We start from the raw sequence: 12,010 nt of genomic DNA, 5'->3' as shown, positions 1-12,010 counted from the left end.
TTGTGAAGAGGACATGAGGTTGCAGATGGATGTAGATAGGTTGACTGCATGGGCAAAGATCTGGCAAATGTAGTTTAATGTGGAAAAATGTGAAGTTGTTCACTTTGGCAGGAACGAAAAAAAGGAAAGTATTACTTAAATGCAGAACAGCTGCATAATTCTGAAGTGCAGAAGGATCTAGGTGTTCTAGTACAAGTCTCAAAAAGTTAGTATGCAGGTACAGCAAGTAATTAAGAAGGCTAATGGAATACCATCCATTATTGCAAGAGGGATTGAACATAAAAGTAAGGGTGTTATGCTTCTGTTATACAGGGCATTGGTGAAACCGTACCTCGAATATTGTGTGCAGTTTTGGTCTCCTTATTTTGGTCTCTTTATGTAAGGAAGGATGTGAATGAATTGGTGCAGTGGAGGTTACTAGATTGATACCTGGAATGAGTGGGTTGTCTGATAAGGAAGGATTTGACAGACTGGGCTTGTTTCCACTGGAGTTTAGAAGAGTGAGGGGTGATTTGATTGAAGTATACAAGATCCTGAAAAGCCTTAACAAGGTGGACGTTGAAAGGATGTTTCCTCTTGTGGGTGAGTCCAGAACTAGGCGGCACTGTTTTAAAATTGGGGGTCGCCCTTTTAGGACAGAGATGAGAATTTTTTCTCTCAGAGAGTTGTGCGACTTTGAAATTCTCTGCCTCAAAAGGCGGTGGAGGTGGGGTCACTTAATATTTTTAAGGCCAAGGTAGATAGATTCTTGTTAGGCAAAAGAATCAAAGGTTATCTTTGATGGCAATGTGGATATCAAAACACAACAAGATCAGCCATGATCTTTTTGAATGGCAGAGCAGGCTCGAGGGAACTCCTGTTCCTATTTTTTATGTTTTAAGTTCTTCTTGTATGGTTGAAGTATTACTTGTGAGATCAGCTTTCTGCAGGAAACTCCTAAAATAGAATTAGAAGAGGCTGGTGTCATTAATCCAACTATTTCATAAATTCTTAGCTGGTAGGATATTTCTGTGTGGCTAGCACAAGTTCCCTTCTGGGCTACTACTTTTCTCCCTGGCTAGTTCCCAGAGAGAATGGTGAGGAGTAGCTGTCCTTGCTCAATATTCTTCTTTACCTAGGAGCTGCTCCACAGCAACCAGCTGACTTATCCTCTTTCCCAGTGTAGAAGCACTGCAACATTTTACCACAACTTCCCCAACTTTGCCCACATGCACAAAACTCTTCCCAATGCTTTGGTGGACAGTTTGCTATGTGCAATTGTTGAGCAAGAAGGCGGTGCCCTCCTGCTGCTTAATGGAGCCAGCCATTTTAAAATGTTCTTTGTAATGTTTCCTCTATCCCTCTCTTAAGATCTCTGTTTCTTTGAGCTGTAGCTGCTAGCACTGTAGCAGGCCCTGTACAAAGTCCACCATTCATGCTCTTCCTACAACAGAGACTGTTTCAGAAAGTACTTCATTAGCTGAAAGCAGCTTCGGATGTCTTGAGGCATGAAAGTCACTGTATACATGCAAGTTTGTTCTTTCTTTCCCTCTTGTTAATGGCTGGCTGTGTAAAGATATGATTTGTTGCTGACTTTCTCCATTTACTAAAGTACTGTAGAGGAGGTTTGAAAAGAAATTGTGTATTTTTTTTTGTCAGACTATCATGGGAGCTAATGGCCATCTGAACAAGAGTGGTCTATCTGTATAATTCGACTACAAAACACAAGTTGATCCATACAAGTGAAATGACAAATGGCAGTTATTATAGTACAGTAACTGGTAACACCAGAATCTAAGCTGTACAGTCTGCACTCTCATACTAACACACTGAAGTTACCTGATGAGCTGTGTGCTGTATTCCCTGTTACCCCTCTCTGCATAATGGTAGTCTACAAATCATTCTCGCTCTGTTCGCCATTGGATTATCTTCCCTCCTTCCTTCCCACAGCCTCCCTAGTTGAATGCAGCGATGTGCTATGGTATAGTTCCATAGTTGGCAATAACTGCTTTTAGTACCTCTCACAGCTGCTCATTCTTCATATGAGAGGCTGGGCAGTAAATGTGCCAAGCCGTTCCACATTTGGTTTTTCTTGTTGGCATTGATCGGAAAACATTATTACAAATGAGCCTTTGAGCTTTTTTATTAGTTACTGTAGAGAAAAGGGCCATGTCAGACCACATACCATCTTTATTATTACAATTAAGCACATCTTCACAAGATTCTCCGCTCCAGTTGAAGACATCTTAAGCAGGAAGTATTTGAGTGACAGGTCAAAAGATGTTTATATAATCTTTCTTCAGTTGGTTGTAATTAGCCAGAACCTCGACCAAAAAACTTTTTGATATGTCCAAAAACACTGTTTTTTTCTGGATGGGGGAAGGAGGGGGAAAGAAAGAAAATAAGCTTGAGAGAAAGCTCCTGCTCAGCCTTAATGAAAAATCACTGCTTAAAAGAGAGTAAGCTCACATACAATGATTAATACACCTCCCGCAGAGTTGCTCATTGATAGGCTAAGGCCTGCAGCGTGGTTTGATTTACAGGTGCTGTCACTTTAAGGTTAACTGCTCAAATACTTCCTATGTAAATCTAAGTAATCATGGTCGCTTGTAAATGCCTACAGAGGATTAAAGATAGGTGAACTGTAAATTCAGCATCTAGCTCAAGTGGCTCTGGCTTTTTAAATATTGTTTTGCACGTGCAATAAACCGATGTCTGGAGAATGACAGAAGCAGACAAGCTGTAAACACAAAGCTTTAAAACTCAATGAAAACATGAATATCCCCACTCCCTGTTACAGATATGGCTACCTAAGTATGGGAAAGGTTTTTCAACACAAACCATTTAATTTCCTGAAAGATTAGCTTTCAAAAATGACTCCCTTTCCCACTCTAAACAATGCAAAAGCCTGGTACAGCTCTTTTGTTAAGCCATTAAGTTTGTATTTTTTTGATCGATAACCACTTCGTGATGCCAGCAGCTCAATAATCATTAAATTAATTTAATTGTTGTTATCGATACTTATCCTTTTAGCCTTTCATCCCATTTTTAATCAGAGGTTCATTCAATTTTTGTTTAAAAGTAGATAATCAACTCAGCACAATATCTGGGTGTCTTATGTATAGATCCATTATTCTGTCAGTAAGAAAATCTTAAATCCTACGTAAAGCTTATTAATTGTCTGTTCCTGTGGTTCTGCATTAGCTAAATCTCATAACACTTTTAAATCTTGCACATGTCCTCTCACTGTTTAATGATGGCAAAATCCTGCTTATTCAGCAAACTTCTTTTCACAACTTTGAGTCCTACATCCCAGAACCATCTTGATGAGCCTGGACATTTCTCCAGTGCATGAATTTCTTTTCGAAGGTGAAGTGCCTAAAACTGGACCCAATATTCCAGATGTGATACCATGATTTAACTGTACACAGTTGGAATCACTTGGTTTGAGTTCTAGCCAGATACCATTGAGAAGTAATCTTGTATTTGCCAAATCTTTTTAGTAACACCTTAGTTGACCGGGTATTTTCATCAAATGATCAGTAGTCATGCCTGACAATTTTTGTTTTGACTAATGGTCACCCTTTGTGTTTACATTTCATATTTCCCTTTCTAATGTGTATTGCTTGCATTTACTTAGATTACAATCCATCTCAATTGTTTATTTTACCCCAATTATTGTTCATTCTTTTGAAAACTGTCAAGCCTTCCCATGCTTGTCACTGATCACAGGGTTTGGTGTTGAAAACAAATATTAATGCCAAGTACAGTACTTTATTTTCTGCATGTTGCTATAGCTGGCAAGGCTGGCATTTGTTGCCCATGCCTAGTTGCCCCGAGGAAATCCTGGTGAACTCTTTGTCAACAGAGGTGGTAGTGGTTTGATACAACCGAATGGCTTGGTAGGCTACTTCAGAAGACAGTCAAGAACGCTGGTGTGGGACTGGGGTCAGGTGGAGGCCAGAACAGGTAAGGACAGGAGGTTTCCTTTCCTAGAGGACATTAGCGAAACAATCCAACAGCTTCGTGGTCACTTGTCCACTATTACTGGTATTGTCATTTCCGGGTTTTTTTTAAAATTTGATCTTGAATTCTCAACTTACCATGGTGAAATTTGAATTTGTATCCTCTGGACTTTTAATCCAGGCCTCTGTATTACCTTAACTACAACACTACCACATTCAATTTATTGTAGTTCATGAATATTATGTGGAAAAAGTAAACAGATTATATTGTGGGAAATATATTGCCTTCTCTATGCACTTTCTTGGCGACCCTACACTGTCTAAGATGGGAAGGAAAGGAGAGGAGAGAATTTAATTTTTGTTACAGAATATGACTCGGACTTAAATACAAATTATTTTGAGCTATCTGATAGCTCAGTACGTGCTGGTTGGTATGATACCAATGGCACCTAGACTCTATATGGTGCCAATAATTCTGAGCAAGCGTGTTGTACCGTGACCTTTTCACCATATATCATTAAACTGCTTCTTTTCCCACAGAACAAATGAATACAGATCTCCAGAGAATTTCTGTGAATAGGGGATACCTTTATAAAGCAACTAAGAAACATCAGTTTGGATTGCAGCACCTTGGTACATGTTATAGTTATCCCAAGATGTCCCTTAACTATGTATTGCAAACATGCATGCTATAAATCTCAAAGGGCCAATGCTCGATTTCTTTGATTGCATTCACAATGTCACCAAAATCACTCTGATGTTTCAGACCGTGGCCTTGCAGCCATGTTTGCATGTCACCTGGTTTCTCGTGGACTGTGTAGGTTGTCTCCATGCCACCATAGATGTGATCTGTTACATGGCAGTGAAGAAGCCAGGTACCAGGATGCAGCGGAGTCATTTCCACAGTCTGGAAAGTTCCTGGGAAGAGATCGTACACATCTCCACGGTAGTGTCCATTCATCTATATAGAAACAACAATAAACATATATTCAGGCATGCCTTTCAACACTTTGACACAGTAACTTCAAGGGATTATTAAAATGAGACTCATCTGTGTTGAAATGCAAAACTCATTCCAATTCCAAGGCCTGTGTAGTTCAGCTCGCCAAGAGGCTTGAACGTAGACAATGCCCCTTATCTTGGTATCCTAGCCAAGATGCTACATAACCACATAGTTAAGATGCAGTTTCAAGCCTGAGATCGTCCACATGGTGAGTGACCTCAGCCATACTGGTAATGGGAAGTGTCAACTGAAGACCAAGTCTTCCAAAGGGAAAGCAGAGTCATTTGGATCTAATTGCTAAAAACCTAATTAATTCCTAATTCCCAGTTTTGGCATGCATAGAATTATATAGTATTTATAGCACAGAAACAGGTCATTCAGCCCAACAGGTCTATGCCAGTGTTTATGCTTCACACAAGCCTCTTCCTACCTTACTTCATCTTACCCTAACAGCATATTTTTCTATTCCTTTTTCCACAATGTACTCAGCTAGTTCCCCTTTAAATGCATTCATCCATGCTATTGTCTCAACTACTCCATGTGGTTAAACTTACTGGAGCTTAAGGGCATTTGTAGTTTTGATCCAGTATTTGAATTTCTCTCGTCAGTTTTGTCCAAGATTGGAATGGAGGAGTTTAAAAAATAAAGCAATTGCACCAAAGATGCAGATTGCACTTTTTTAAATGCGGCATGGTAATCAGAGTGAGTTGGAGGAACAGAGAAGAAACAGTACAATCAGTACTGATCTCATGCCAGAGGGGCACCACAAGGAGGAAGATTTCGTGGAAACGCACCCATATTTAGGATTATTTTTATTAGTTTACAAGATGGGAGTGTCACTGGCAAGGACAGCATTTATTACCCATCCCTAATTGCCCTTTAAAACATCATGGTGAGCCACATTATTGAACCGCTACAGCAACATCTTTTGGAGCAGTATGAAACAACCCAATTGTTTGCCAGGCCATTTTCAGAGGGCAGTTAAAAGTCAACCATATTGCTGTGAGTTTGGAGTCGGATATTGGCCAGATCAGCAAGTTTTCTTCCCTAGAGAACGTTTATGAACCAGATGGGTTTTTGTGACAAATGATCATTTTGTGGTCGTCTTTGTCACAGGCTGGCTTTTTATTCCAGATTTATTGAATTAACTGAATTCAAATTCACAAATTGCCATGATGGGATTTGAACTCATGCCTCTGGGTTATTAATGCAGGCCTCTGATTTACTAGTCCAGTAGCATAATCAATAAGATGCTGTACGCCAATTTACATTTTGTTTATATATGTACACTATATATTATATATATATATATATATATACACTAATATGTTGTTTTAAAATTCCCAATACAAATTGCAGATCTCAGTCATATTAACATGAGAGCTGGTGAAGAGGGATCTGGGAGTTCTGACCTAGAGAGGGGCAGACAAGAGGATGGTTTTCCCTGGCCTCTCACTGTTAATTTCTAGACTTTGACACCATTTTGCATTATATCTAAATAATGCATTGCATATGGAGTGGTTCAAAAAACTCCTCAGAGATGTGAATTGTTGTATAAATTTAGGCCTGCCCTCTCTTTTACACGTCATGCATACCTTGCTGGAGTGAATGCTTGTTTTTTTTCAGCTAGGCCCAGCTAATGGCTGGATGAAACCAAATTTTCTACGTTAAACCTAATGAAACCATAAAATGCACTTTACCTTATAATCAAAGCTGTGTCCATGGAAATGAACTGAGTGCAAGTCTACTTCATTGCCCATTCCAGTGAGATACCAAAACACCTTCTCACCGACCTGCATATCCAGTCCCTGCAAGTTTCCAAAGAGCTTCCCGTTTATAGCTAGGAAAATAAAATTAAGTAAAAATAAGACACGCTTACGCGAGGCATTCTTTTCCACTAAGTTGTGTGATAAAGTGTTAAGTGATTATATGAGCTGTAGCACTTCTACAGTAGACTATTCCACATCTCTTGTATATAATTTTGCAATGATAATTTTGTGTCGTGACAAATAGATCATTTAATATCATACTGTGAGCTTATCGGACAGAAGTTCAAAAATTAAAACCCATCCATGCAGTGATTTCACAAAAGCCAGTGAAAGGGAGCTCAGAAATTGAGTCAGTGTTTGATCAGGAAGGCGTGGAGAAGCCTGTCAGGATCTCTGATTCATGCTGCTGGTCTGTGAAACTTCACTCCAAAAATGACGACCTTGGTCTTTTTGAGTCGTCCTTTCAAACACTCATGTTCATAAAGACCATTTTACATTATATAATGCTGAAGTTAAATAACGCCAACTAACAGGTCTGGTGGTTATAGTGATGGGGTTAGTTGGATGCATTTTGAGCATATTGGCACATAAAGCAGTACAGTGTGGTATAAGGGTCTGGATATACAGGATTATAAGTACAGTACTGCCCACAGGGTGAGGTAAGAGAGCACATAACCCACAACCTGTGTCAGTCTACTGTTGGACAGAGCCGTGGGTAGCGGCAAGCATGGAGACGGCTCCTAGCTCGTATCCTATACTATATATGTGTAAATAGTTCTAAAAGTCAAAGAAGGTGTATAGTGAACCTATTTATGACTACAAAGACTTCTTCAGACCTACCAAACTGTAACCAACACCCTATAACATGGTGGCAGCTTGTGGAAAAGCTCAAAACCTCACAGAAAATGCAGAGAAAATCTAAAACACTGGGAGACTGAGAAAAGGTTTAGTAATTCAATCTGACCTGAAAAGAAACTCCAGAAGCAGAGGAAAAATCACCAGGAAAAAGCTTCAACAAAAGGCTTGGAAGCTGAAGGCAGAGATTTGAAATTCCTTATTGCAGCATAAGACGCCACTGAATCTCCTTTTGAAGTCCAGCTTCAAATCCCAGAGCACCGAGTCAGGAGGCCTAGCAAGGGTGAGCTAAATCTTCTAAAATTCCAGGCTATTGCAAGTCCTGAGAGAACTTTATAAATTTCAGAGCCAGAATTGCGGTTTGAAAGAACCCATTGCTAAAAAACCGATCGCCGAGTTGGTCCCTTTAACACGTGGCACCTGAGCTCGCTCCGAGAAAAAAAAAATCTAAATAATTAGCTGAATACTCCGGGGGAATTGCGACAATTTAAACCCAGCTAAAAGCGAGCAAAAGCCAGGATTCGACAAATTTACAGCTTCAAACGTAAACGCTGAGCAAGAGGGCTCTGTGGGCAGCTGTTCCGGGCAGCCGTCGCTGTGGGAATTTATCTTTCAAGCTGAGCACGATCGGCCATTGTAGCAGAGCAATAACCAGCCGACGTGGGAAATCCCTTTGTCTCCAAGTGAGCAGCAACACCATCTCCAGATTCACAAAGCAGCAGCAACAGGGTCCACAGTCAGCACCATAACACATGGTGACCGAGCCAGACCGAATTGGAAAAAAAAAACGTTTTAAAACTGAAGGCAGAGCTTAAAAACTCCCTTCCAGCATATTTTCTCCGATTTAAAAAAAAATCCACCGGATGGCCCAGGCTTCTTGTTTTAAATGCTTCCTACAGAGAGAATACGTTTTTTTTTAAATAAGTGGCCCTGTCAGCGCAATGGCAGCCCGCTGAAACATGACCAGCATGGGAAGAACAAGGAGAAAAAGAGCCTTGGAGGAAAATAAAATGAAGAGGTACTCGCCTGTTATGAAAAATGGCCATGGATAGTTAATTAAACCTACCAGACCCATTTAGGCTAAAGCAAGGGCCAAACCAGATCCAAAATTGGGCATCTTGGAGAAGGCCATTTTTAGATTACTGGAGTACATCAGGATTAAGTCAGAAATCAGAAAAAGTACAAGTTAATACATTTTATACTCGTTTAGTGTTTTTGTGGAAGAAGTAATCCTAATGCAAGGCATTGATGAATCCTCAACCAGATTTTGAAATCTTCAAGTTTTTGATCGCAGAGCTTAAAAAGGGGGATAGAAAGCTCCCCATAAGGCTAAGAAAGGAAAAAAGATATTACCTAAACAAACCACATGAGGGCACCATAGAGGCAAAGAACTTTCCAGAACTCCGAAAATATATCTTTTTGGGAAATCTGGTATATTGCCTGAACTGCAACAGCAGGTAGCAGTGTGGAGCGAGGAGCTGACTGCGAGTAGAGGAAAACTATCCGATGGAGTCCCAAATACACAAACCCAGCAAAAGGAAATTGAAATAAGGTTGGAAAATGGTTGCCTCAAAGCTGAATTGGAAGATTTGAAACACAAAATTCAAGTTGAATATATACCCTTGAAAACGCACGATAAACTAAAGTCTTCAATGAACCAAACTGTTTGAGATCTGAACAAACAAATTTCTGAGGCAACACAAAGGTGCCAGGAAGAAATAACAACTCCAAAATCCATTGTTGGCAAATCAAAACACGAGTCTGGAAAACTCAACCAGAAGTACAGCCAGGTACAATAGCAGGCAGAAAATACAATCAAAGAAGTTGTGGCCTTGAAAGGGAGGAAGAACTAGTTGGCAGAGAAGACTTAGGAATGTTTTAAATTCCAGGAGGAAGCCAAGGGGTACGAGAAAGTGACTACAGAGCTGGAGAAAATCGTTGGACATTTTGGAAGAAAACTTGGGAAAACATTACATTGCAAAGATATATGTGAAGAGATGAAAATGAAGAACCTAGAATGGCAAGAGCAAATAGGACTTCTCACAAAAGAGTGTGAAAAATCTCAGAAATAACTGGCAGAAGTTTAGTGCAATTACAGAATGTCAGCTTGAAGGACAGCACAGAGGAATTATCCTCTGCTCAAGAACAATTGATCAGCGTCAAGAACCAACTTTCATCTCTGAAAGATGAAGTTTGTTACAGGAAAATGAGAACACTGGAATGTCACTCAAAGGAAGTAGAACCTATGAGGACGTGAAATGCTTAAATGACGAACTTGTTGAAGCACATTCAATAAAGATCGATCTTCAGTTCAAGCTTGATGAACTTCAAGCATCAGAGGTTTCTAATTAGCATCCTGCAAAATGCCTGAAATGGGAGAATGAATTGCTGATGTGTCAGAACAGTTGCATGAAAGCAGTATTAACAACCAAAACTGATGAACTTCTTGAACTTCAGTCCAGTCTGCGCAACATGAAGGTTGAGAGACGCAATATGGAAGAGCAAATCCTGGCTTTGAAAGCAGATAAAAGGAATTATATGAAATAGATTTTAAGTCCAAGAAGCAGTGACCATGGAAGAAAGATTTCGAGCAGAAGTGAATGCCCAGCTGAAGTTATCAAGCTTATATACGAGTTCTGCAGGTAACTCTGAAACAAAGACAACTCAATTTACCAGCGAAGCTGTTGAGCTGAATGATTAGATTCGTGGGGCAAAATCTTCGGCTTGGCGAGTGGGGGAGGCAGTGGGGTGGGTGTCTTGGCAGCACCGCGTATCACTTAGATTTTCAATTCAGCAGGCACGCAGCTGAACTGTCAAAGGCCTATTAAGGCCTGTTAAAAAGCAATTAAGGCAATCAGCTGAGCTGCCCGTCCAACCTTAAGGTTGGCGGGGGGTGGGTGAAGAGCCCAGGCGGCCTTCGCATTTTTCATGGAACCTCATCCACGGGTAGGATGAGGTTTCATGAATGATTTAAAATTTTTTATTAAAATTAATGCACATATCCCAGCTCATGTGACACCATCACATGAGGGGGACATGTCATAAAAGTTTTTTCAACATTTTATTGAACTGTTTAAACTTAAACCTAATCTCCCTGAGGCACCTCTTTGCCTCAGGGAGATATCTGTGCTCTTTCGCGTGAAAGAGAGACCACTCCTGACTCAGGCAACCTCCTCCCCTCCCTCCACCCACCGCACCCCCCCCACCCCACCCCCCCCAACCTCCCACCCACACACACACACACACAGGGAGCGCACACTGCTTCTGGGCGCACATCACTTGTCATGTAAAATGGCGGTGCCCAGCCAATTGGGGGCACCGATCGGCTGTGCACACGCCCCCTCACAACCCCCCCGATGGGGCGTAAATTCTCCCCATAAACTTGAAAAACATCCGGGAAAGAAGAAAGTACTCAAATTTGGGTAAAATTGTGAAGTGTGAATGAGGGTTCCATTCTTGAAATGTAAACTTCAACCTACATCGTGGCAACCCACATGATGACAGAAGAAGCGAAAGAAACAGCAGGGAGACGAGTGTGATATTGGTGCATCCCGCAAGAAATGAGTTAGGGTAGCAACCACCGACTAGCGCAACAGCTGAATCGACCCTGTGTGGTTCAACATGAAAGAAAGAAAAGAATGAAAACGTACCCAGATGCCAGAGCAACCCCCAAACCTACAGGAAGAAACGGCAGAGACAGAGCCTACCACTCCTCTGTCCGTAATGTGAATGAGATATGGAAGGGTTACAAAGCCTGCAGACTGCCTGAACCTTCGAATTCAAGGACTTGAAGATGGGGTAGTGATAATGTAGTAATGACAATGTAAGTGTATGATGGTAATCATTATAAGGCTATAATCACTTAAAATACATTGGATAAAGACTTGGAGAGAGGTGTAGTATAAGAGTATGGCACATATAGGGTTACTCTGGGACTGAGTACAGTACCACCCACACTGTGATGTAAGAGAGTACATGACCCACACCTAGAACCAGTCTAATGTTGGACAGAGCCATGTGTACCAGCAAGCATGGAGATGTCTCCTCGCTTGTACTCTTTATTGTATATTTGTAAGTGTTCCTAAGAGTCAATAAAGACTTGCAGTTAACCTACAAAGCTATAAAGACTTCTTCAGACCTACCAAACTGTAACCAACACCCTACAACATATAGTGTATTGCTCTATTATAACCTTTCCCCATTAAAGCATAGTCCTATCTATACATTAAGAAGCCTAGACTTTCTACCTCCCCAGCTCACTCCGGGACAGACAGAAGCAGAATACAACTTAGGGCATGTTGTGCTAACTCCTCACAGTGTTACATAAAATTACATAGAATATACAGCATAGAAACAAGCAACTTGACCCAACTGGCCTGTGCCTAGTAGTGGTGGAGGGGCAGGGGCGGAGGAAGCTCTACAATGTTTCCTCTCACTTA

The 12,010-nt window shown here is 40.9% G+C and overlaps 1 protein-coding gene across 1 annotated transcript in view; it reads right to left on the bottom strand.

Annotated features, from left to right (window-relative positions):
- Nucleotides 1-2,106: 2,106 nt before the first annotated feature.
- Nucleotides 2,107-12,010, bottom strand: part of LOC121275365 (ceruloplasmin) — a 52,898-nt gene continuing 42,994 nt past the window's right edge. Inside the window, exons 17-19 of the mRNA XM_041182887.1 lie at nucleotides 6,648-6,787; nucleotides 4,743-4,905; nucleotides 2,107-2,348 (exon numbers count right to left, since the gene is read on the bottom strand). Coding sequence (XP_041038821.1) covers nucleotides 2,293-2,348; nucleotides 4,743-4,905; nucleotides 6,648-6,787 — 359 coding nt within the window. The 3' untranslated portion in view covers nucleotides 2,107-2,292. The remainder of the gene's footprint in view (nucleotides 2,349-4,742; nucleotides 4,906-6,647; nucleotides 6,788-12,010) is intronic.

Source organism: Carcharodon carcharias, chromosome 2 (genome assembly GCF_017639515.1).
Source record: "Carcharodon carcharias isolate sCarCar2 chromosome 2, sCarCar2.pri, whole genome shotgun sequence".
In the NCBI taxonomy this organism is placed as follows: Eukaryota; Metazoa; Chordata; class Chondrichthyes; order Lamniformes; family Lamnidae; genus Carcharodon; species Carcharodon carcharias.
The sequence above is the reverse complement of the archived record's forward strand: the minus strand, read 5'-3'. Positions and strand labels throughout refer to the sequence as shown.